Source organism: Salmo salar, chromosome 11 (assembly GCF_965601325.2).
Source record: "Salmo salar chromosome 11, fSalSal1, whole genome shotgun sequence".
In the NCBI taxonomy this organism is placed as follows: Eukaryota; Metazoa; Chordata; class Actinopteri; order Salmoniformes; family Salmonidae; genus Salmo; species Salmo salar.
The window spans coordinates 42,439,209-42,466,684 of NC_138301.1; the positions used below are offsets into that span (position 1 = coordinate 42,439,209).

A 27,476-nucleotide genomic window follows, 5' to 3' on the forward strand; every position below is an offset into this window, starting at 1 on the left:
CTTATTGCTTAATTATACGATACCAGGGGTCGAAGCCTGACCTAGTTCAGTAGTACTAGTAGAGACCCGCGGTCTGTATTGAACCAGTTATGAGTATGGGGGACATAAGAGGTATTCTTACTATCATTTCATACAGTGCTGTGGATTCTACATTCCTTTAAAGGCAGAGCCTTTGCCCAGGTTTGTGATAACGGTGTAAAGGGGAGCTTTACACAAAATCCCACTTGCTAATGCTAATGAGAGCCTGGGAGATTTCCACACACAGAGAAGTGTTTTGACAGAGTTGTTATTTTCCCCTCCCTTGTAGCACCAGACATCAAAGAAGTGGAGTTAGGTAATAGCAACATTGGAGTTAGCTAACACTTTACACAGAGAGCAGAGAAAAAATGATACGCATTTCTAAAGAAATATTGAAAAAGTGAATTATTGAAATAGGAAGTTCATTGTAAATTGGCTGCTAGTCATATTACCATAAGTCTTTTAGCCGGCAGCCGTGTTGGCTAACTCAACGGTAGCGCTGCTGAGACATGTAATATATAGTGAGAAGTGAGTCTGATGTACATTTGCATGTGTGTGTGTATGAGTGAACACCTTTTCTTTCCTCTTCCCGTGTTGTATTAGTAACTGTAGCCCGTGTTGTATTAGTAACTGTAGCCCGTGTTGTATTAGTAACTGTAGCCCGTGTTGTATTAGTAACTGTAGCCCGTGTTGTATTAGTAACTGTAGCCCGTGTTGTATTAGTAACTGTAGCCCGTGTTGTATTAGTAACTGTAGCCCGTGTTGTATTAGTAACTGTAGCCCGTGTTGTATTAGTAACTGTAGCCCGTGTTGTATTAGTAACTGTAGCCCGTGTTGTATTAGTAACTGTAGCCCGTGTTGTATTAGTAACTGTAGCCCGTGTTGTATTAGTAACTGTAGCCCGTGTTGTATTAGTAACTGTAGCCCGTGTTGTATTAGTAACTGTAGCCCGTGTTGTATTAGTAACTGTAGCCCGTGTTGTATTAGTAACTGTAGCCCGTGTTGTATTAGTAACTGTAGCCCGTGTTGTATTAGTAACTGTAGCCCGTGTTGTATTAGTAACTGTAGCCCGTGTTGTATTAGTAACTGTAGCCCGTGTTGTATTAGTAACTGTAGCCCGTGTTGTATTAGTAACTGTAGCCCGTGTTGTATTAGTAACTGTAGCCTGTGAGCCCGTGTTGTATTAGTAACTGTAGCCTGTGAGCCCGTGTTGTATTAGTAACTGTAGCCTGTGTGACCGTGTTGTATTAGTAACTGTAGCCTGTGTGACCGTGTTGTATTAGTAACTGTAGCCTGTGTGACCGTGTTGTATTAGTAACTGTAGCCTGTGTGACCGTGTTTTATTAGTAACTGTAGCCTGTGTGACCGTGTTGTATTAGTAACTGTAGCCTGTGTGACCGTGTTGTATTAGTAACTGTAGCCTGTGTGACCGTGTTGTATTAGTAACTGTAGCCTGTGTGACCGTGTTGTATTAGTAACTGTAGCCTGTGTGACCGTGTCGTATTAGTAACTGTAGCCTGCATGACTGTGTTGTATTAGTAACTGTAGCCTGTGTTGTATTAGTAACTGTAGCCTGTGTGACCGTGTTGTATTAGTAACTGTAGCCTGCGTGACCGTGTTGTATTAGTAACTGTAGCCTGCGTGACCGTGTTGTATTAGTAACTGTAGCCTGCGTGACCGTGTTGTATTAGTAACTGTAGCCTGCGTGACCGTGTTGTATTAGTAACTGTAGCCTGCGTGACCGTGTTGTATTAGTAACTGTAGCCTGCTTGACTGTGTTGTATTAGTAACTGTAGCCTGCGTGACTGTGTTGTATTAGTAACTGTAGCCTGTGTTCTATTAGTAACTGTAGCCTGTGTTGTATTAGTAACTGTAGACTGTGTTGTATTAGTAACTGTAGCCTGTGTAACTGTGTTGAAATAGTAACTGTAGCCTGCGTGACTGTGTTGTATTAGTAACTGTAGACTGTGTTGTATTAGTAACTGTAGCCTGTGTAACTGTGTTGAAATAGTAACTGTAGCCTGTGTGACCGTGTTGAAATAGTAACTGTAGCCTGTGTGACCGTGTTGAAATAGTAACTGTAGCCTGTGTGACCGTGTTGTAATAGTAACTGTAGCCTGTGTGACCGTGTTGTAATAGTAACTGTAGCCTGTGTGACCGTGTTGTAATAGTAACTGTAGCCTGTGTGACCGTGTTGTAATAGTAACTGTAGCCTGTGTGACCGTGTTGTAATAGTAACTGTAGCCTGTGTCACTGTGTTGTATTAGTAACTGTAGCCTGTGTGACCGTGTTGTATTAGTAACTGTAGCCTGTGTAACTGTGCTGTATTAATAACTGTAGCCTGTGTAACTGTGCTGTATTAGTAACTGTAGCCTGTGTAACTGTGCTGTATTAGTAACTGTAGCCTGTGTGACTGTGCTGTATTAGTAACTGTAGCCTGTGTGACCGTGTTGTAATAGTAACTGTAGCCTGTGTCACTGTGTTGTATTAGTAACTGTAGCCTGTGTGACCGTGTTGTATTAGTAACTGTAGCCTGTGTAACTGTGCTGTATTAGTAACTGTAGCCTGCGTAACTGTGCTGTATAAGTAACTGTAGCCTGCGTAACTGTGTTGTATTAGTAACTGTAGCCTGCGTGACTGTGTTGTATTAGTAACTGTAGCCTGCGTGACTGTGTTGTATTAGTAACTGTAGCCTGCGTGACTGTGTTGTATTAGTAACTGTAGCCTGTGTTGTATTAGTAACTGTAGCCTGTGTTGTATTAGTAACTGTAGCCTGTGTTGTATTAGTAACTGTAGCCTGTGTTGTATTAGTAACTGTAGCCTGTGTTGTATTAGTAACTGTAGACTGTGTTGTATTAGTAACTGTAGCCTGTGTAACTGTGTTGAAATAGTAACTGTAGCCTGCGTGACTGTGTTGTATTAGTAACTGTAGACTGTGTTGTATTAGTAACTGTAGCCTGTGTAACTGTGTTGAAATAGTAACTGTAGCCTGTGTGACCGTGTTGAAATAGTAACTGTAGCCTGTGTGACCGTGTTGAAATAGTAACTGTAGCCTGTGTGACCGTGTTGTAATAGTAACTGTAGCCTGTGTGACCGTGTTGTAATAGTAACTGTAGCCTGTGTGACCGTGTTGTAATAGTAACTGTAGCCTGTGTGACCGTGTTGTAATAGTAACTGTAGCCTGTGTGACCGTGTTGTAATAGTAACTGTAGCCTGTGTCACTGTGTTGTATTAGTAACTGTAGCCTGTGTGACCGTGTTGTATTAGTAACTGTAGCCTGTGTAACTGTGCTGTATTAATAACTGTAGCCTGTGTAACTGTGCTGTATTAGTAACTGTAGCCTGTGTAACTGTGCTGTATTAGTAACTGTAGCCTGTGTGACTGTGCTGTATTAGTAACTGTAGCCTGTGTGACCGTGTTGTAATAGTAACTGTAGCCTGTGTCACTGTGTTGTATTAGTAACTGTAGCCTGTGTGACCGTGTTGTATTAGTAACTGTAGCCTGTGTAACTGTGCTGTATTAGTAACTGTAGCCTGCGTAACTGTGCTGTATAAGTAACTGTAGCCTGCGTAACTGTGTTGTATTAGTAACTGTAGCCTGCGTGACTGTGTTGTATTAGTAACTGTAGCCTGCGTGACTGTGTTGTATTAGTAACTGTAGCCTGCGTGACTGTGTTGTATTAGTAACTGTAGCCTGCGTGACTGTGTTGTATTAGTAACTGTAGCCTGTGTTGTATTAGTAACTGTAGCCTGTGTTGTATTAGTAACTGTAGCCTGTGTTGTATTAGTAACTGTAGCCTGTGTTGTATTAGTAACTGTAGCCTGTGTTGTATTAGTAACTGTAGCCTGTGTAACTGTGTTGAAATAGTAACTGTAGCCTGTGTGACCGTGTTGTAATAGTAACTGTAGCCTGTGTGACCGTGTTGTAATAGTAACTGTAGCCTGTGTGACCGTGTTGTAATAGTAACTGTAGCCTGTGTGACCGTGTTGTATTAGTAACTGTAGCCTGTGTGACCGTGTTGTAATAGTAACTGTAGCCTGTGTTGTATTAGTAACTGTAGCCTGTGTTGTATTAGTAACTGTAGCCTGTGTTGTATTAGTAACTGTAGCCTGTGTTGTATTAGTAACTGTAGCCTGTGTTGTATTAGTAACTGTAGCCTGTGTTGTATTAGTAACTGTAGCCTGTGTTGTATTAGTAACTGTAGCCTGTGTTGTATTAGTAACTGTAGCCTGTGTTGTATTAGTAACTGTAGCCTGTGTTGTATTAGTAACTGTAGCCTGAGTTGTATTAGTAACTGTAGCCTGTGTTGTATTAGTAACTGTAGCCTGTGTTGTATTAGTAACTGTAGCCTGTGTTGTATTAGTAACTGTAGCCTGAGTTGTATTAGTAACTGTAGCCTGTGTTGTATTAGTAACTGTAGCCTGTGTTGTATTAGTAACTGTAGCCTGTGTTGTATTAGTAACTGTAGCCTGTGTGACTGTGTTGTATTAGTAACTGTAGCCTGTGTGACTGTGTTGTATTAGTAACTGTAGCCTGTGTGACTGTGTTGTATTAGTAACTGTAGCCTGTGTGACTGTGTTGTATTAGTAACTGTAGCCTGTGTGACTGTGTTGTATTAGTAACTGTAGCCTGTGTGACTGTGTTGTATTAGTAACTGTAGCCTGTGTGACTGTGTTGTATTAGTAACTGTAGCCTGTGTGACTGTGTTGTATTAGTAACTGTAGCCTGTGTGACTGTGTTGTATTAGTAACTGTAGCCTGTGTGACTGTGTTGTATTAGTAACTGTAGCCTGTGTGACTGTGTTGTATTAGTAACTGTAGCCGAGTGTGACCATGTTGTAATAGTAACTGTAGCCCTTGTTGAAATAGTAACTGTAGCCCGTGTTGTATTAGTAACTGTAGCCCGTGTTGTAATAGTAACTGTAGCCCGTGTTGTAATAGTAACTGTAGCCCGTGTTGTAATAGTAACTGTAGCCCGTGTTGTAATAGTAACTGTAGCCCGTGTTGTAATAGTAACTGTAGCCCGTGTTGTAATAGTAACTGTAGCCTGTGTAACTGTGTTGTATTAGTAACTGTAGCCTGTGTGACTGTGTTGTATTAGTAACTGTAGACTGTGTGACTGTGTTGTATTAGTAACTGTAGCCTGTGTAACTGTGTTGTATTAGTAACTGTAGCCTGTGTAACTGTGTTGTATTAGTAACTGTAGCCTGTGTGACTGTGTTGTATTAGTAACTGTAGCCTGTGTAACTGTGTTGTATTAGTAACTGTAGCCTGTGTAACTGTGTTGTATTAGTAACTGTAGCCTGTGTGACTGTGCTGTATTAGTAACTGTAGCCTGTGTATAGGGCTGAGGGGCTGAATGTGAGTATGTGGCTTCATGAGGTGGAGTTTTAGGGGAGCGTACCATGGGCGAGCGTCCGTACGCAGCAGCGGCCACACTCATCTGGGGGGAGATGTGGAGGCCAGCGTAGACCCCGGGGCTTGTCAGGGAGCCGTTCATCTCGTGGTGGCCCATCATGGCGAAGGGCGTGGCGTAGGAGCCAGCTATGGACAAAGGGGTACGCAGGGCTGGAGCTGCTAGAGAGAGGGAGGAGAGAGAGACGGTAAGGACAACTGATTCTGTCATAGGCAAATGGGCAGACCTACAAGGAAGTTATTTTCGTGTTAATCCATTTGTGGTTAGAGGGCGAGTGTGTTTGTATACATGTGGGTATGAGTGTGTATGTGTGTGAGGACTTACCCAGTGCCTCCATGCCCGAGGGCTTGCCCATGATGGGCCGTAGACCAGGGGTGGTGCTGGTGCCTGGTGTGGGGGCATCGTTACGAGGTGTGGGGGTGTTAGACTTTAGGCCTGGTGTGGATGACTTATCATTCTGACAGAGAGAGACTAGATGTGATTAATGTTGCTTTATTCCAGTGTGTTCCATTGTTATTCTAAATGATGCTAATCACAAAGCAATAGAACCCCAACCCGCCCAACCAGATCACTGGCAACCCGCCCAACCAGATCACTGGCAACCCGCCCAACCAGATCACTGGCAACCCGCCCAACCAGATCACTGGCAACCCACCCAACTAGATCACTGGCAACCCACCCAACTAGAACACTGGCAACCCACCCAACTAGAACACTGGCAACCCACCCAACTAGAACACTGGCAACCCACCCAACTAGAACACTGGCAACCCACCCAACTAGAACACTGGCAACCCACCCAACTAGAACACTGGCAACCCACCCAACTAGATCACTGGCAACCCACCCAACTAGATCACTGGCAACCCACCCAACTAGATCACTGGCAACCCACCCAACTAGATCACTGGCAACCCATCCAACTAGATCGCTGGCAACCCATCCAACTAGATCGCTGGCAACCCATCCAACTAGATCGCTGGCAACCCATCCAACTAGATCGCTGGCAACCCATCCAACTAGATCGCTGGCAACCCATCCAACTAGATCGCTGGCAACCCATCCAACTAGAACACTGGCAACCCTCTCGTACGAGAGAGACAGGGAGAGAGAGGGACAAATAGAACATGTATGAGAGAGACAGGGAGAGAGAGGGACAAATAGAACATGTATGAGGGAGAGAGAGGGACAAATAGAACATGTATGAGAGAGACAGGGAGAGAAAGGGACAAATAGAACATGTATGAGGGAGAGAGAGGGACAAATAGAACATGTATGAGGGAGAGAGAGGGACAAATAGAACATGTATGAGGGAGAGAGAGGGACAAATAGAACATGTATGAGAGAGACAGGGAGAGAGAGGGACAAATAGAACATGTATGAGGGAGAGAGAGGGACAAATAGAACATGTATGAGGGAGAGAGAGGGACAAATAGAACATGTATGAGGGAGAGAGAGGGACAAATAGAACATGTATGAGGGAGAGAGAGGGACAAATAGAACATGTATGAGGGAGAGAGAGGGACAAATAGAACATGTATGAGGGAGAGAGAGGGACAAATAGAACATGTATGAGGGAGAGAGAGGGACAAATAGAACATGTATGAGGGAGAGAGAGGGACAAATAGAACATGTATGAGGGAGAGAGAGGGACAAATAGAACATGTATGAGGGAGAGAGAGGGACAAATAGAACATGTATGAGGGAGAGAGAGGGACAAATAGAACATGTATGAGGGAGAGAGAGGGACAAATAGAACATGTATGAGAGAGACAGGGAGAGAGAGGGACAAATAGAACATGTATGAGGGAGAGAGAGGGACAAATAGAACATGTATGAGAGAGACAGGGAGAGAGAGGGACAAATAGAACATGTATGAGGGAGAGAGAGGGACAAATAGAACATGTATGAGGGAGAGGAGAGGGACAAATAGAACATGTATGAGGGAGAGAGAGGGACAAATAGAACATGTATGAGGGAGAGAGAGGGACAAATAGAACATGTATGAGAGAGACAGGGAGAGAGAGGGACAAATAGAACATGTATGAGAGAGAGAGAGGGACAAATAGAACATGTATGAGAGAGACAGGGAGAGAGAGGGACAAATAGAACATGTATGAGAGAGAGAGAGGGACAAATAGAACATGTATGAGGGAGAGAGAGGGACAAATAGAACATGTATGAGGGAGAGAGAGGGACAAATAGAACATGTATGAGAGAGAGAGAGGGACAAATAGAACATGTATGAGAGAGACAGGGAGAGAGAGGGACAAATAGAACATGTATGAGAGAGAGAGAGAGGGACAAATAGAACATGTATGAGGGAGAGAGAGGGACAAATAGAACATGTATGAGAGAGACAGGGAGAGAGAGGGACAAATAGAACATGTATGAGAGAGAGAGAGGGACAAATAGAACATGTATGAGAGAGACAGGGAGAGAGAGGGACAAATAGAACATGTATGAGAGAGAGAGAGGGACAAATAGAACATGTATGAGGGAGAGAGAGGGACAAATAGAACATGTATGAGGGAGAGAGAGGGACAAATAGAACATGTATGAGGGAGAGAGAGGGACAAATAGAACATGTATGAGGGAGAGAGAGGGACAAATAGAACATGTATGAGAGAGAGAGAGGGACAAATAGAACATGTATGAGAGAGACAGGGAGAGAGAGGGACAAATAGAACATGTATGAGAGAGAGAGAGGGACAAATAGAACATGTATGAGGGAGAGAGAGGGACAAATAGAACATGTATGAGGGAGAGAGAGGGACAAATAGAACATGTATGAGGGAGAGAGAGGGACAAATAGAACATGTATGAGGGAGAGAGAGGGACAAATAGAACATGTATGAGGGAGAGAGAGGGACAAATAGAACATGTATGAGGGAGAGAGAGGGACAAATAGAACATGTATGAGGGAGAGAGAGGGACAAATAGAACATGTATGAGGGAGAGAGAGGGACAAATAGAACATGTATGAGGGAGAGAGAGGGACAAATAGAACATGTATGAGGGAGAGAGAGGGACAAATAGAACATGTATGAGGGAGAGAGAGGGACAAATAGAACATGTATGAGGGAGAGAGAGGGACAAATAGAACATGTATGAGGGAGAGAGAGGGACAAATAGAACATGTATGAGGGAGAGAGAGGGACAAATAGAACATGTATGAGGGAGAGAGAGGGACAAATAGAACATGTATGAGGGAGAGAGAGGGACAAATAGAACATGTATGAGAGAGACAGGGAGAGAGAGGGACAAATAGAACATGTATGAGAGAGACAGGGAGAGAGAGGGACAAATAGAACATGTATGAGAGAGACAGGGAGAGAGAGGGACAAATAGAACATGTATGAGAGAGACAGGGAGAGAGAGGGACAAATAGAACATGTATGAGAGAGACAGGGAGAGAGAGGGACAAATAGAACATGTATGAGAGAGAGAGAGGGACAAATAGAACACGTATGAGAGAGACAAATAGAACATGTATGAGAGAGACAAATAGAACATGTATGAGAGAGACAGGGAGAGAGAGGGACAAATAGAACATGTATGAGAGAGACAGGGAGAGAGAGGGACAAATAGAACATGTATGAGAGAGAGAGAGGGACAAATAGAACATGTATGAGAGAGACAGGGAGAGAGAGGGACAAATAGAACATGTATGAGAGAGACAGGGAGAGAGAGGGACAAATAGAACATGTATGAGAGAGACAGGGAGAGAGAGGGACAAATAGAACATGTATGAGAGAGACAGGGAGAGAGAGGGACAAATAGAACATGTATGAGAGAGAGAGAGAGGGACAAATAGAACATGTATGAGGGAGAGAGAGGGACAAATAGAACATGTATGAGGGAGAGAGAGGGACAAATAGAACATGTATGAGAGAGACAGGGAGAGAGAGGGACAAATAGAACATGTATGAGAGAGACAGGGAGAGAAGAGGGACAAATAGAACATGTATGAGAGAGACAGGGAGAGAGAGGGACAAATAGAACATGTATGAGAGAGACAGGGAGAGAGAGGGACAAATAGAAACCAAAGACCAAATCCCAAAATAACAACCACTTTCCCCCAAAATCCAGTGACAATTTGAGTGGTGAGCTGAATATAATCCAATCTACTAGTGCCAGTTCATTAGAACCCTGTGGAGCCACATAAAACTCTATTAGAGACTGGCTTGTCAGAGCCCTAACATCCAAGATGGTGGTCCTTCTTTAGCCCTCATTTCCCTTTAATCTGCACCCCTCCACCCCACCCCCGGACAGAAACATGAGTCCTGACTAGTTAAGCACATTACCACAGCCAAGGAGATAGGACTGGTGAGGGAGGGAGATCTCTGTAGTTTGCTCCCTGACTAGACCAGTAATTAAGCACATTGACATGGGGCCTGGTAAGGGAAGGAGGGATGGGAGAGAGAGATGGAGGGTGGGACAGAGCAATCTCCCTGTCATTGTCCCGGTTTATTTACGATCCGGGGCTGGGAAAGCAATGAACATTTATTCTGCCTGCCATAAAGGATATTGAAAGGAGCAGAGCACTGTGAGTCTCCTCTCCAACCCCCAACCCTCCTTCAGCAGTTTAATAGCTACACTTCCTCCCATGTATGAGCCCCTCACACTCACCCCTTGTCTATTGTTTTCCCCTACCCCCTCCTTTCCCGTTTCTCACACACACACACACTCACGTGGGCGTGGTCCTTGGCTTTGGAGGAGGGCGTGCTGCCGGAGGAGGCCACGGAGGCGGGGCTGTTGGGGGCGTCCTTCTTTAGGGCCCGTGATTTGTCCAGACCGTTTTCTGGAGGAGAATGGGCAGGGCTCGCCCTGGGAGTGGCTGGGTCCTAGAGAGAGAGAACAAGAGAAAGAGAAAAATGATGAGGGAGAGGAAGAGAGTGAGAGAATGAGTAAATGGAGGAGTGGAAACACGCTGGAACATGTACATGAAGGTCAAACAAACCCAGGCCACGTGCACACACACACACACACACACACACACACTTTGTTTGTCCTCTGTCTCCGTCACCCTAGGGGTTCCATCCAGGTTTCTTTGTATAAGCATGTCTCCGTACAAATAAAGCTTTTATTTGGTACACATACACATAAGTGGATGTTATACACAACCACACAGTTCTGCTTCCTTCTGTATTTTAGGGGCCGTTTCCCTGGTGACCTTAGTGAGGGTGTGACAGCTGTTAAGGTCTCTGTCAGCTCTGGTTCCTCAACAAAGACACCAGTGTTCAGTCACTAGCTACCAGAGAGACGGGGTGGAATGTGGCTCTGCAACTCAACCACACTAACATACCAACACACTCATACGTATGTCCACTCAAACACACACATGCAAGCGACCAGCTGCTCTTACCTCATTGGACACATCCACGACGAGGTCGTCACTTTTGTCTCCATCGCTATCCTGTTGAGAGACAGTGTTAGACAGTGACCACACTTATATCAGTGTGTGAGAGCAGTACTTCTCCTGTTTAAAGGTGCTGACTGTATTATTTGTGTGTGTGTGTGTGTGTGCTCCCACTCACGTATCTGCTCATAGTGTCCTTCTCCTCCACCTTGCGTTTCTTGGAGTCCATGCTATAATCAGAGGAACTGCGGTGTTTGTCGCTGGCTGCACGCAGGCTGTCCGACGGAGACACTGAGTTATTCTGGAACAACACGCAGACAGACGAGGAACCATGTCAGTCACAGGAGTCGTCCCACGTAACAAAACGTCTAGGAGAAATGTGCTCTGCAAGTTTAGGTCTTGAAGTGTGTCTTTGTGCTGTAGAGACAGACATCTTAGAGGGGAGAGCTGCCAGGCCGCCGATGGGGCTTTACCAAAGTCCTTCAAACACACACCCCTTGACAGAGCTAAACCTCCCCTCAGACTAGAGGATATTAGCTCAACACGCACCATGATGCATCAGTGAGGGACAGGGAGTGAGCCTGACAGTGAGCCCAGGAGACAAACTGCACAGACTCATCTTCTCCCAGGCCTTCCATTGACTGAGGCTGCTTACACACAACGCAAACAATGCAGAACTTGTTTTCCTGTCCTCCTCCTGCTATCCCTCCAAAACAAACAAACAAACAAACAAACAAACAAACACACACACACACACACAAACACACACACACACACACACACACACACACACACACACACCATCAGAAAGGAAAACACCAGGTGAACAGTGGTTCTTTCTCCAGAGCTGCTGGGCTGAACGGATGACTGCTGGAGAGTGGGCTGGTGTGGTGAGTTCTGACCTCACACAGGTCGGCACCTTGCCAGGACCACTCAGTGGTTATACAGTACATAAACAAGTAGCGAGGGAGGGACAGGAAACTGCCTAAACCACAGGGATTGAATGACAGGAGAGAGTGAGTGAGTGAGTGAGTGAGTGAGTGAGTGAGTGAGTGAGTGAGTGAGTGAGTGAGTGAGTGAGTGAGTGAGTGAGTGAGTGAGTGAGTGAGTGAGTGAGTGAGTGAGAGAGAGAGAGAGAGAGAGTGAGTGAGTGAGAGCACAGAAGGAACGTTGACAAAGAGCAAACGGAAACGGCGAGAAAAAGTAGAGCAGGAAAGTTGTCGAAAAAGAGGGAGTGAAAGAAATAGAAAAAGGCAGCTGGCATCCAATGAGAGGCCAGTAGTGAGGCACTGAGTTGAGCTCCCCACTTGTGCCCATGCTGGGCAGGCTGGGGGGGTTAGGCTGGCACTGCCAGGGTGGCACTGGGTACACTGGGCCCTCCATGCCAAGCCCACACACTCATCCAGCCTTTCATTACCCACAGAGACAGAGAGACTAAAGAGAGGACAAGAGCTGCCCATTTTAACCCCTCACCCATGTCCACTGAGAAAGAAGAAAGGAACGACAGCGAGAGAGTAAAGAAATAAAAGGAGAGAGAAAAGACGGGGCCTTGTGGTTGACAGACAGAACGAGAGAGAGGAGGAGGATGTGGTTGGGCAGCGTTGGGGTGCCCCCTTCAGAAGGGCTTTCTAGGCAACATGCCCTCGTCTTGGCTGCTGCACAAAGTAATCTGACTCCTCGTGACTCTAAGCCAAACCCTCCATTCTCCCCCTCCCTTTCCCCCCATCCCGGCTCTAAATATGTACATGAATGTTGCCATTGTGGCTCCAAAATGCGCAGCTTCTCTTTTGGAGAGGATAAAAGGAGAGAGACAAATAGAGGTGGATTGGCCTGAGGGGTTGAAAGAGGAGGGGTGGTGGGGTGGGTAACTAGCTAGCTACCTCCCAGGCCCCCCTCTCTCTGAGGTTGTGTGCGTTTTTGGTTTTATTATCCTTGTGGATATCAGCAGTCCTTAAGGTGTCAGCATGCTTCAGTTCGGCTGGTGGAGAGCTGAAGTCCTTAAGGTGTCAGCATGCTTCAGTTCGGCTGGTGGAGAGCTGAAGTCCTTAAGGTGTCAGCATGCTTCAGTTCGGCTGGTGGAGAGCTGAAGTCCTTAAGGTGTCAGCATGCTTCAGTTCGGCTGGTGGAGAGCTGAAGTCCTTAAGGTGTCAGCATGCTTCAGTTCGGCTGGTGGAGAGCTGAAGTCCTTAAGGTGTCAGCATGCTTCAGTTCGGCTGGTGGAGAGCTGAAGTCCTTAAGGTGTCAGCATGCTTCAGTTCGGCTGGTGGAGAGCTGAAGTCCTTAAGGTGTCAGCATGCTTCAGTTCGGCTGGTGGAGAGCTGAAGTCCTTAAGGTGTCAGCATGCTTCAGTTCGGCTGGTGGAGAGCTGAAGTCCTTAAGGTGTCAGCATGCTTCAGTTCGGCTGGTGGAGAGCTGAAGTCCTTAAGGTGTCAGCATGCTTCAGTTCGGCTGGTGGAGAGCTGAAGTCCTTAAGGTGTCAGCATGCTTCAGTTCGGCTAGTGGAGAGCTGAAGTCGACTAGGTGAACCGGACAAGTGTGTTCGCATACTCCCTTAAAGACATTCCCTTGAAAAAAAAAAAGCGGCAATAGTGCAGTTTGTCCATTTTGAGATGCCGTAGCCAGTATACACTTCCTCAAAAGTCAGAATTAAAAAAGTAATTACATTACATTTTGACTTTGCTGCCAAGGAGATCTTAGTCACGCAATTTTACATGAACTATGTTTGGTGCATTATTTCTCAATGAAGAAATGTGCTATTGAGTCGTCTCTCATTGAACAACAACAAAGACTATTGAAGAATCCCTACAGTTGACCAATCACGGGCGAAGACGTCGGCTCCCAACTGGCCTCGAGAAAAAAAATGTGCCCGAAAAGCCCCAACATTTTGTCATAGTATATGTATAAACTTATGTATAAACTCTTCTGGACTGTTCCGTCTGGGAAGCATGCGGACACCTTTACAAGGATAGTAAAAACAACGACAATTCTGACAATTGGGGACATTTCGCCGGCCCCCACAAGGGAAAAGGCTATTTTAGGCTTATGGGTTAAGTTTAAGGTTAGAATTAGGTTTAGGGTAAATATCATTTTGAATGGAAATACATTGCTTGGTCCCAACAAGGATAGTAAAACAAATGTGTGTGTCTGTCTGTCTAATACACAGTGGCCTTTTAAGGCATGACTAACAGACTGGATAACCTCAGACGCCCCCTATCAGGTGACCTGAGACAACAGGACAGGAAGGGAGGAAGCGACAGAGGGAGATGAGGGAGGGGAGTGGAGTTAGCATTAGCACTGCTAATCGCAGGGGCCCAGTTCCGTTCCCTTCAGACATGACTGCACCCATTCACGCTGCCCAGTCATTGGGAACCCAATCCCTGCGTTGGCGCAGCCGCCACCGCGTCGCTATCCCTGGCTATCAGAGAGATTTAATCCAGTCTAATAAACAGAGGCTTTAACAAGAGAAGAAGCCCGGGGGAAGGAGGGAGGAAACTATTCACTATCTGTGTTCAGAAATATTTACTGGAAGTAGGCAGAGAGAGAAAGACAGAGAGACAGACAAAACGATTGAGTATGAACAAAGAAAGGAGAGAGAGAATGATTACAACAAACAGACAAACCGAAAAGGAGCGCATTAGAAAACAAAGAGGCAAAATAAGGCTGGAGAGAAAGATGGAAGGAGTAAAAGGCAGAGAGGAGGGTGGAGGGGTGGATAGATGGGCTACAGTAAATCCTCTTAGGCGGAGAGACGAGAGTCAAAGTCTCTTTTAATTGTGATGAAATTATAGAGCGGGCTAATCCTCGCCTGGTGACTGGAGTCATTTTCCACCTGGATTAGATAGTGTAGAGGGGGAAGCAGCACCAGCTCTATGAGGCAGACTCGGCTCCCCCCATTCATTATTTGATTGCAGAACAGCTTATACCAGACAAAACGTGTGTGTTCTACTGCAGGGATCAGGAATTTTACATTTCCAACAAGGTGTGGTGTTTAAAGTCTAAGCAAAGTGCCTTAGTCACCAAACAGACTGGCGCAAAGTCAATGTCAAGGGAGGGCAAGGTGGTTGAGAGAGGGTGAGAGAGGGTGAGAGAGGGGGCGTTGGAGATGGGGGGGACCTCAGAAGAATAAAGGACAACTTACCGTGCTCGACTCTCGTTCTTTTACCAGAGGGATCGCCAGGGGGGAGTGAAAGGATGACAGGCCAAGAGGGAGAAAGTGAAAAGAAAGTTAGTACTAATGGCAACATGTATTGTGACTTAATGGGCCTGCATTCACGAGAAAAATACATTTTTAAATACTTTGGTTTCACATTCAGACAAGTTAATTTAATAAGTGTTTACAGCCACTGTGGTCTGAGAGTGCATGGACATCAGGCCACCCAACTCATACTCAAACAAAATCAGCACAGAACCAAAATGGCTGTAATTTAGAGCCACAAATGCCCACTGAGCAGGGACAAAATGGCCGCAATATCAAACCACAAAGCCTATTGTATGGATCCAAAATGGCCGCAATGCAAAGTGACACTGCCCATTGAGCAGAACCACCTAACTATCCACACCCTCAAGCGCCTCACCTCTGTGCTCCAGGTCGTGGTTGTTCTTCTCGTCCTTGACGGAGGGCAGGTGGGCCTGGCTGCCCAGGGCTCCCAGCGCCAGCAGACCGGAGCCCGCCACGCCCGGGATGGGGGGTATGCCGGGGGGCTGCAGGCCCGAGGGGTGCGGGGGCATCTGGATGGGTGGCCCACCGTGGGCAGCGTGGGACAGGTGCTGAGCCTGGAGCTGCTGTTGCTGTTGGGGAAAAAGACATACGACAAGTGGGTCGGCTGGGAAGAGACCGGGGGACTGGATATACAACACATGGAGGGGGCTTAGTTAAGGTGGGCACAACGTTACAGAAACTCTCAGATAGAAATATGTACTGTCAAGAGCTGATGTCAATGCCACATTTCTATCTGCAGCGGTCTAAATGTGGCACCCCATTGGATAACAAGCCCTGGTACTGTGGTTCTCAAATCTCTTCTCCAGGAACCCCCAGACATTTCACTATTGTGTTTTAGCACAGAACTAGTTCACCTGATTTACCTAATCAAGGGCCTGATGATTAGTTGACAAGTTGAATCATGTGTGCTAGTTCTGGAATAGATCAAATACATTAACAGGCTGGGGGTCCCCGAGGAGAGGTTTGGACCGGCTGGGGGTCCCCGAAGAGAGGTTTGGACCGGCTGGGGGTCCCCGAAGAGAGGTTTGGACCGGCTGGGGGTCCCCGAAGAGAGGTTTGGACCGGCTGGGGGTCCCCGAAGAGAGGTTTGGACCGGCTGGGGGTCCCCGAAGAGAGGTTTGGACCAGCTGGGGGTCCCCGAAGAGAGGTTTGGACCGGCTGGGGGTCCCCGAAGAGAGGTTTGGACCGGCTGGGGGTCCCCGAAGAGAGGTTTGGACCGGCTGGGGGTCCCCGAAGAGAGGTTTGGACCGGCTGGGGGTCCCGAGGAGAGGTTTGAGAACCACTGTCCCAGTACATAAAGTTGTTAGTCTCCCTCCCCTCCCCAATAACAGTCCTAAACCATGGGAAGGAGGAAGGATTGGGGAGTTGAATTTAATTAGCAAATGTTTGTTAGAGGCCAGTAGGTAAGAACCATCCTTAGCAATAAGGCCATCTTCCTCACAAATACCATTCTCAGACTATTATGAGGGCCTGGGTATGAGGTCGGACACACCCCCCCCGTATCCTTCACACACACACACACACCCCCCCCGTATCCTTCACACACACACACACACCCCCCCCGTATCCTTCACACACACACCCCGTATCCTTCACACACACACACACCCCCCCCGTATCCTTCACACACACACCCCGTATCCTTCACACACACACACACCCCCCCCCGTATCCTTCACACACACACACACACCCCACCCCGTATCCTTCACACACACCCCCCCCCCCGTATCCTTCACACACACACCCCGTATCCTTCACACACACACACACACACACCCCCCCCCGTATCCTTCACACACACACACACACACCCCACCCCGTATCCTTCACACACACCCCCCCCCGTATCCTTCACACACACACCCCGTATCCTTCACACACACACACACACACACACACACACACACACGTATCCTACAAACACGTCGCACTAAAGAAAGTCCACCTCATTTTATGAACAGAATACACTTGATAAATACTGGATGAACTGCGCCCAAACACCAGCTGCCTGCAGCAATTAGTGAGAAGCAGCCGGCAACACAACAACTGCTAGTTATCCGTCCTTCAAAGCAGGCTTCCTACTCGAAGATCTCTATTCTATGTGGACTGTTTTAGCAGACACTACAGACAAGAACATGGCTGGGGATGTATTCCCAGAGGGTTGCACATAGGGTTAATTTCACACACGGCATGACCGCAGGTGAAAATAAAAACTGCAAACCTTTCAACACCCAACAAGCAAAGTCAGCCGCCCACCTCCTGGCCCTCTGGCAAAGCCTGTTAACAGGCAGAGAGGGCGGGACACAGACACTTAGCCCTCCCAAGAGCCTGTCAACGTCGAGAGAGAGAGAGAGAGAGAGAGAGAGAGAGAGAAGAGCGTGAGAGAAAGAGAGGCCGAGAGAGAGACAGTGAGAGACAGAGAGGAAGAGGGAGAGCGAGAGGGAGAGAGACAGACGAGATCGACTCAGGGATCCAGACTAACAGGCGGGAGTTAAATAGCCACTCAGCTGAAAAGGGGAAGCGAGTGCTTTAAAACGAGGTTAAATAACACTTAGCACATCCATCAACAGTCAGTCCCAAACCAATCTATTGACCTTCCTGATAGCTAGCTGGGAGTATTATAGCCCTGACCCATACTACTCATTAGAAGAGGGGGAAACACATACACAGAGCTTGTAAGCCTTTTAACAGTAAAGGTTGATCAAGTCTGGTCTCTTAACAATAGGCCTATTATCCAGTAGGCTCATTATCTGGAGCTGAGGGGCTGGCGGTATAGAATGGATGGAACCCACTTAGACAGGCAGGATTGTTAATCAATATTGTGCTGGTGGTGTGTGGAGCAGGGGCCTATGTGTGTTAGGGAGGGAGGGGAGGGAGGGAAGGATAGAGCAGAGAAGTCCCTGTTGAGGGTGCCTAATGAGGGAAGCATGCAGAGAAGCATCATCAAGAAGACTCATTAAGGGGCCACCGAGGCAGACGAGGAGTGGAGTGAGGGATGGGGGAAATAAACTGCCTCCGATTCAATATTCCTGGACAAAGAGGTGACCGACCTCCTTTCACACTTATCTGTTTTCATCTGTGTAAATGACTCCAAATCTTAGCTGGGTTTTGTCAGGAGGGGATGAGCAGAGAAGAGACTATTAAAGCTAACTGGGCAAATCACAGCTCCCACAGACAGACTGTTAGTCAGCTGGAACCAACATCAACACTATGAAAGAATAACTGACTGGCAGACTGGCTGGCAGACAACCTGACTAAAGAGCATAGAAACAAACAAGGCTGGGTTCCAATACTTTAAAGTGCTTCCTTTCCTGCACTGACCTTTTTTGGATCAAGGAAAGCAAACAAAGGGAAGGAAGCCAATTTTCAGTATCGAGACACCCAATGCATGCTTTAGTTCCCGACTTCCTACCACACTGTCGTTACAAAACCACTTGACATGCTAACAGTGGCAGCAATTCAAACAAACGTCAACCACAACATCTCTTCTCATTCCCTCCATCCATCCCTCTCCCAAACACTGACCATGAAGGCTGGGTAGACAGCATGTTGCTGTTGCTGTAGGAGTCAAAGAAAAAGGGTGGTAAGAGGAGGTAGCTGTGGCTAGGGAAGATCTCAATTGCACACTCAAGTCCTCTTTTTCTCAAAACCCATTGAGGAGAAGGTCAGAGGGGAGGCCCCTCTGGCTTTCTCATCTAATGGGTTTTAAGGAGATGAGGAGAGAGGACGCAAAGAGTACGCAATTGAGACCTTCCCTAGATCTAGCTCAGTACTAACGCTAGCTATAGCGCCATGCTTGCTAACGCTAGCTATAGCGCCATGCTTGCTAACGCTAGCTATAGCTCCATGCTTGCTAACGCTAGCTATAGCTCCATGCTTGCTAACGCTAGCTATAGCTCCATGCTTGCTAACGCTAGCTATAGCTCCATGCTTGCTAATGCTAGCTATAGCTCCATGCTTGCTAATGCTAGCTATAGCTCCATGCTTGCCAATGCTAGCTATAGCTCAATGCTTGCTAATGCTAGGAGGCTAACCACAGGTGCATGCAATGCAGTACAGTTTGAGTGGTAAGGCTACGATAACACAATGTCCAAAGTGAAATGAACTGTGAGAACACATCGTTGGTCAGCGGTATGAGAGTCCTTCAAGGGGGCTGAGGTACCTGCAATGGCTGAGGTTCTTATGTCAGAATTGCAGTGGCTTGTATTAATTCGTTGAGTAGAAAAATACATTTAAAAAATATATATTTTTAAATACTCATTAAATAGAGGGATAGGCCTACACATACTGACGTATAGGGCAATATAAAAGTCTGGTCTTAAAATCAGTCTAATTTCTGTATTCTTTACAGACTGTGTAGTGTCCATTTAGCCAGTTTGCTACGCTCCACCTAGATGAAAACCAAAGCCATATCTACAAGACATCTAATATGTAAATAATGAGGTACTAAAATGTACACAGAGGTTTGAGCCAATGTGACTGCAGACAAATGCCCTCTGTGTGAAAAAAGGGACACACTCAAACCAAATGGAAATGTGAATTTGACACTCAAATCTGCAGCAAATAAAAACATGCAAAGTGAGCGAGTGGGTCCTCCAAATAGCAAATGTTTGGCCCAGAACAACAACAACACGGGTGCTGTAATACATGTTTTACATGAATCGTGTGTCAGGTGTCCAACAGATGACCATTTACGTAGGTTTTACTAGATCAGATATGCAAAACACCAACAGTAACCCATCTGTTAACCATTGATGTTGCCCTTAGGTACAAATCTAGGATCAGCTTTCCCTGCCCAAATCCCAACTTTAACCATTGGGGTGGAAACTTTCTAAACTGGTCTTAGATCAGTGTCTGGGGGCAACTTCACCCTGTCCTGTTAACCATTATCTAAGAACAAGGTGGTGCTAAAAAGCTAGTAGCTTCACACACTACCTAAAATAATGGGCACCTAGTTTGTCTACTTGGTAAGATTAACAATTAACAGATCCGTGATTACTTTGGAATGGGTTAACGTTCTGGAACATCATGTGCGAACTGTTTGTACACCAACTGTGCTGGTTGTCTGGAGAGCTAGATTAGTGCACCTGTGTTATGGGAAGCAATGGGAAACAGTGTGTAAACTGTTATCTGTGCAGAGCTATATTACTGTATGAAACCATATAAACAGTTTGTATACAAACTGGCAGGTATGCAGTGTTGTATTGGGGGTTGTAAACCCTGTTGGAATATGTTGTTTATTGGAGCGCCCTCTCTCTCTCTCAGGTCACTCTGTGCCTGGGGAAGAGGACAGGTTAGCAGGTAGTATATCTCCTGAGATAACACTGGCCTGGGGAGGGGAGACTGACTGACTACTGGGAAAAAGAATTCTGCCCCGGACGGGTCAGGGTGCTGTGTGTGTGTGTGTGTGTGTGTGTGTGTGTGTGTGTGTGTGTGTGTGTGTGTGTGTGTGTGTGTGTGTGTGTGTGTGTGTGTGTGTGTGTCGCTCCCTTTCTGGAGGACTGGGTGTGTGAATGTGTGTCGCTCAAGTTATTCCACACCAATCTCAACAAACCATTTCTGCATGGACCTCGCTTTGTGCATGGGGGCATTGTCATGCTCAAACAGGAAAGGGACTTCCCCAAAGTGTTGCCAAAAAGTTGGAAGCACAGAATCGTCTAGAATGTCATTGTATGCTGTAGCAATTTGATTTACCGTCACTGCAACTAAGGGGCCTAGCCTGAACCATGAAAAACAGACCCAGACCATTATACCTCCTCCACCGAACTTTACAGTTGGCACTATGCATTCGGGCAGGTAGCGTTCTCCTGGAATCCGCAAAATCCAGATTCGTCCATCAGACTGCCAGATGGTGAAGCGTGATTCATCATTCCAGAGAAAGCATTTCCATTGCTCCAGAGTCCAATGGCGGCAAGCTTTACACCCCTCCAGCTGATGCTTGGCACTGCGAATGTTGATCTTAGGCTTGTGTGCCGCTGCTCGGCCATGGAAACCCATTTCATGAAGCTCCCAACAAACAGTTATTGTGCCGAAGTTGCTTCCAGAGGCAGTTTGGAACTCTGTAGTGAGTATTGCAACCAAGGACAGACGATTTTTGCGCTCTTCAGCACTTGGCGGTCCCATTCTGTGAGCTTGTGTGGCCTACCCCTCTGCGGCTGAGACTGTTGCTCCTAGACCTTTCCACTTCACACTTACAGTTGAACGGGGCAGCTCTAGCAGGGCAGAAATATGACAACCTGACTTGTTGGAAAGGTGGCATCCTATGACAGTGCCACATTGAAAGTCGCTGAGCTCTTTAGAAAGACCATTATACTGCCAATGTTTGTCTATGGAGACTGCATGGCTGCATGCTCGATTTTATACACCTGTCAGTAACAGATGTGGCTGAAATAGCCGAATCCATTGATTTGAAGGGGTATCCACATATACTTGAGTGTGTGTGATATATATATTTGCGTCTCTCTTCCTCTTCATCAGGGCTGAATTAAGTCTATGGATATTCTTTCTCAAACAAACTAGTCCGCATGTCTGTCCCTCAGTGTAAAGATGACATAGTTGAGTCCCTGAGGTTTAAAGAAAACAGGGTTAAGTGTACACTTCTGTCCCTCTCCCTGTCAATGTAGTTTCTCCCTCTGATAGAAGTGTGTGTGTGATTGTGTGCATGTGCCTCCGTTTGACACTGGACATCGTTTAGTCAGACACACATATCAACTAGCCAAACCCTGCTGGCTTCTGATTACCGTCAGATATTTAATGACCTCCCTTCTTCCATCCCTCTATCCCTTGCTCTCTCCCCCACACAGTGGAAGCATGGAGATTGATTTCCTGCCATCTCTTCCTCCAACAAATAAAAGCCTGTTTTCATAGTGAGTGTGCGTGTGTGTATGTGTGCCAAGTTGCCGAGCTCAACAGCCCTGCCCCTGCTTAATGGCAAAGGCGTGTGTGTCTGTCTGTCCACTGGACAGTAAAATTAAACCGCCTGGTGGCTGGGAGGAGAGGAGGAAGTAATTACCTTGGAAAAGGGGTCACAGTCTTGACTCATTTGCCTTAATTGAATTCCAATATCTGCCTCCGGCCGGCTTGACCCCACCTATGGGGCTGGCTAACTGCTAGCTAAGCGCTAAGGGCTTCAGAATAGCTACAGACAGCTAGGGGGTCAGCTAGCTAACCGCTAAGGGCTTCAGGATAGCTACGGACAGCTAAGGGGTCATCTAGCTCAAACTAGTAAAAACAGCTAGCATGTTAGCTTTATATAATAGGGCGGGAGGAACATTAGATGTTCTAGGAACTTAGGAAGACGAGGTGTTATCATTTCAGAGTGTTCAGATTCCCAGATAGATCTGACTGCTCCTAGAAACACACAACATACTGTGCATCTGGTCAACTCATCAGCAAGCCCTTGGTTAACTGGATCAGGTGTGCCACGACTGGAATAGATCAAATAAGTGGAATGAGGAGAGCTTTGACTTTCAGAGTTAAGGAAGGGATTACCAGGTAAAGTCTTATTATGATTCAGCCACAACATGGTTAAGTTCTATAGCCTAGTTTCCATAGAGCTCTAAGATGGTGTGTGTGTGTGGGGGTGGGGAGAGGCTATAACAGTAAGTGTAATCTCAGCTTCAGGACACTACTGGTGAGCCTGTAGAGGAATAAGAAGGCTGAGAGGTAGCGATGAAGACTGCACTGGCTGGAGCCCCTTATCCAATTAAAAACATCCTTACTGGCAAAGTGGAATCAGAGCAAAGCCCCATGATCTGATCAGTGTTACCGCTCTAATCTCAGCCAGGTCTTAACGTTACCCTCTCTGTGAACATCTTAGTTCACAACCAACACCAGCCACTCTCAGTTCAACAACGACACCTGCCACTCTCTCTCAGTTCACAACCAACACCAGCCACTCTCTCTCAGTTCACAACCAACACCAGCCACTCTCTCTCAGTTCACAACCAACACCTGCCACTCTCTCTCAGTTCACAACCAACACCAGCCACTCTCTCTCAGTTCACAACCAACACCAGCCACTCTCTCTCAGTTCACAACCAACACCAGCCACTCTCTCTCAGTTCACAACCAACACCAGCCACTCTCTCTCAGTTCACAACCAACACCAGCCACTCTCTCTCAGTTCACAACCAACACCAGCCACTCTCTCTCAGTTCACAACCAACACCAGCCACTCTCTCTCAGTTCACAACCAACACCAGCCACTCTCTCTCAGTTCACAACCAACACCAGCCACTCTCTCTCAGTTCACAACCAACACCTGCCACTCTCTCTCAGTTCACAACCAACACCAGCCACTCTCTCTCAGTTCACAACCAACACCAGCCACTCTCTCTCAGTTCACAACCAACACCTGCCACTCTCTCTCAGTTCACAACCAACACCAGCCACTCTCTCTCAGTTCACAACCAACACCAGCCACTCTCTCTCAGTTCACAACCAACACCTGCCACTCTCTCTCAGTTCACAACCAACACCAGCCACTCTCTCTCAGTTCACAACCAACACCTGCCACTCTCTCTCAGTTCACAACCAACACCTGCCACTCTCTCTCAGTTCACAACCAACACCAGCCACTCTCTCTCAGTTCACAACCAACACCTGCCACTCTCTCTCAGTTCACAACCAACACCTGCCACTCTCTCTCAGTTCACAACCAACACCAGCCACTCTCTCGCAGTTCACAACCAACACCTGCCACTCTCTCGCAGTTCACAACCAACACCTGCCACTCTCTCTCAGTTCACAACCAACACCTGCCACTCTCTCTCAGTTCACAACCAACACCAGCCACTCTCTCTCAGTTCAACAACGACACCTGCCACTCTCTCTCAGTTCACAACCAACACCAGCCACTCTCTCTCAGTTCACAACCAACACCTGCCACTCTCTCTCAGTTCACAACCAACACCTGCCACTCTCTCTCAGTTCACAACCAACACCAGCCACTCTCTCTCAGTTCAACAACGACACCTGCCACTCTCTCTCAGTTCACAACCAACACCAGCCACTCTCTCTCAGTTCACAACCAACACCAGCCACTCTCTCTCAGTTCACAACCAACACCTGCCACTCTCTCTCAGTTCACAACCAACACCAGCCACTCTCTCTCAGTTCACAACCAACACCAGCCACTCTCTCTCAGTTCACAACCAACACCAGCCACTCTCTCTCAGTTCACAACCAACACCAGCCACTCTCTCTCAGTTCACAACCAACACCAGCCACTCTCTCTCAGTTCACAACCAACACCAGCCACTCTCTCTCAGTTCACAACCAACACCAGCCACTCTCTCTCAGTTCACAACCAACACCTGCCACTCTCTCTCAGTTCACAACCAACACCAGCCACTCTCTCTCAGTTCACAACCAACACCAGCCACTCTCTCTCAGTTCACAACCAACACCTGCCACTCTCTCTCAGTTCACAACCAACACCAGCCACTCTCTCTCAGTTCACAACCAACACCAGCCACTCTCTCTCAGTTCACAACCAACACCTGCCACTCTCTCTCAGTTCACAACCAACACCAGCCACTCTCTCTCAGTTCACAACCAACACCAGCCACTCTCTCTCAGTTCACAACCAACACCTGCCACTCTCTCTCAGTTCACAACCAACACCTGCCACTCTCTCTCAGTTCACAACCAACACCAGCCACTCTCTCTCAGTTCACAACCAACACCTGCCACTCTCTCTCAGTTCACAACCAACACCTGCCACTCTCTCTCAGTTCACAACCAACACCAGCCACTCTCTCTCAGTTCACAACCAACACCAGCCACTCTCTCGCAGTTCACAACCAACACCTGCCACTCTCTCTCAGTTCACAACCAACACCTGCCACTCTCTCTCAGTTCACAACCAACACCAGCCACTCTCTCTCAGTTCAACAACGACACCTGCCACTCTCTCTCAGTTCACAACCAACACCAGCCACTCTCTCTCAGTTCACAACCAACACCTGCCACTCTCTCTCAGTTCACAACCAACACCTGCCACTCTCTCTCAGTTCACAACCAACACCAGCCACTCTCTCTCAGTTCAACAACGACACCTGCCACTCTCTCTCAGTTCACAACCAACACCAGCCACTCTCTCTCAGTTCACAACCAACACCAGCCACTCTCTCTCAGTTCACAACCAACACCTGCCACTCTCTCTCAGTTCACAACCAACACCAGCCACTCTCTCTCAGTTCACAACCAACACCAGCCACTCTCTCTCAGTTCACAACCAACACCTGCCACTCTCTCTCAGTTCACAACCAACACCAGCCACTCTCTCTCAGTTCACAACCAACACCAGCCACTCTCTCTCAGTTCACAACCAACACCTGCCACTCTCTCTCAGTTCACAACCAACACCTGCCACTCTCTCTCAGTTCACAACCAACACCAGCCACTCTCTCTCAGTTCACAACCAACACCTGCCACTCTCTCTCAGTTCACAACCAACACCTGCCACTCTCTCTCAGTTCACAACCAACACCAGCCACTCTCTCTCAGTTCACAACCAACACCAGCCACTCTCTCGCAGTTCACAACCAACACCTGCCACTCTCTCTCAGTTCACAACCAACACCTGCCACTCTCTCTCAGTTCACAACCAACACCAGCCACTCTCTCTCAGTTTAACAACGACACCTGCCACTCTCTCTCAGTTCACAACCAACACCTGCCACTCTCTCTCAGTTCACAACCAACACCTGCCACTCTCTCTCAGTTCACAACCAACACCAGCCACTCTCTCTCAGTTCACAACCAACACCTGCCACTCTCTCAGCCATTGCAGGAGGGGGGCCCCTTGAAGGACTGATTGCTGACTGACCAACAAGCTGCTGACCAGTGGGAAAGTATATATAACTGTCAGACGTATGTAGAATTGAAGATAAATGAATCAAAACCACCATGGTAACTGGTAAATCAAATAGACAGTGCATCACATAAGGTACATCAACTCATAATGAAAAACCAGTGGTGACAGAGGCAACGCTGCACGTGGGAGGGGTATGGTGGTGACATAGTGTGGACCCTACAGTAACCATCCCCTACCAGGAACCTACAGTAACCATCCCCTACCAGGACCCTACAGTAACATCCCCTACCAGGACCCTACAGTAACCATCCCCTACCAGGACCCTACAGTAACCATCCTCTACCAGGACCCTACAGTAACCATCCCCTACAGTAACCATCCCCTACCAGGACCCTACAGTAACATCCCCTACCAGGACCCTACAGTAACCATCCCCTACCAGGACCCTACAGTAACCATCCCCTACCAGGACCCTACAGTAACCATCCCCTACAGTAACCATCCCCTACAGTAACCATCCCCTACCAGGACCCTACAGTAACCATCCCCTACCAGGACCCTACAGTAACCATCCCCTACCAGGACCCTACAGTAACCATCCTCTACCAGGACCCTACAGTAACCATCCTCTACCAGGACCCTACAGTAACATCCTCTACCAGGACCCTACAGTAACCATCCCCTACCAGGACCCTACAGTAACCATCCCCTACCAGGACCCTACAGTAACCATCCCCTACCAGGACACTACAGTAACCATCCCCTACCAGGACCCTACAGTAACCATCCCCTACCAGGACACTACAGTAACCATCCCCTACCAGGACCCTACAGTAACCATCCCCTACCAGGACCCTACAGTAACCATCCTCTACCAGGACCCTACAGTAACCATCCCCTACCAGGACCCTACAGTAACCATCCCCTACCAGGACACTACAGTAACCATCCCCTACCAGGACCCTACAGTAACATCCTCTACCAGGACCCTACAGTAACATCCTCTACCAGGACCCTACAGTAACCATCCCCTACCAGGACCCTACAGTAACCATCCCCTACCAGGACCCTACAGTAACCATCCCCTACCAGGACCCTACAGTAACCATCCCCTACCAGGACCCTACAGTAACCATCCCCTACCAGGACCCTACAGTAACCATCCCCTACCAGGACCCTACAGTAACCATCCCCTACCAGGACCCTACAGTAACCATCCCCTACCAGGACCCTACAGTAACCATCCCCTACCAGGACCCTACAGTAACCATCCTCTACCAGGAGACCCTACAGTAACCATCCCCTACCAGGAGACCCTACAGTAACCATCCCCTACCAGGACCCTACAGTAACCATCCCCTACCAGGACCCTACAGTAACCATCCTCTACCAGAACCCTACAGTAACCATCCCCTACCAGGACCCTACAGTAACCATCCCCTACCAGGAGACCCTACAGTAACCATCCCCTACCAGGAGACCCTACAGTAACCATCCCCTACCAGGAGACCCTACAGTAACCATCCCCTACCAGGAGACCCTACAGTAACCATCCCCTACCAGGACCCTACAGTAACCATCCCCTACCAGGACCCTACAGTAACCATCCCCTACCAGGAGACCCTACAGTAACCATC

At 47.4% G+C, this 27,476-nt stretch overlaps 1 protein-coding gene across 7 annotated transcripts in view; it reads right to left on the reverse strand.

Annotated features, from left to right (window-relative positions):
• Nucleotides 1-27,476, reverse strand: part of LOC123725164 (transducin-like enhancer protein 3-B) — a 54,614-nt gene that overhangs the window by 11,810 nt on the left and 15,328 nt on the right. For 2 of the 7 annotated variants that reach the window (XM_045689575.2, XM_045689573.2), the window contains exons 8-14: nt 15,370-15,583; nt 14,934-14,950; nt 10,974-11,096; nt 10,802-10,852; nt 10,128-10,280; nt 5,758-5,890; nt 5,422-5,591 (exon numbers count right to left, since the gene is read on the reverse strand). In XM_045689575.2, coding sequence (XP_045545531.1) covers nt 5,422-5,591; nt 5,758-5,890; nt 10,128-10,280; nt 10,802-10,852; nt 10,974-11,096; nt 14,934-14,950; nt 15,370-15,583 — 861 coding nt within the window. Of the gene's footprint in view, nt 1-5,421; nt 5,595-5,757; nt 5,891-10,127; nt 10,281-10,801; nt 10,853-10,973; nt 11,097-14,933; nt 14,995-15,368; nt 15,584-27,476 lie in introns of all 7 variants that reach the window. The other 5 variants (XM_082957954.1, XM_082957952.1, XM_045689574.2 and 2 more) reach the window with 3 other exon arrangements.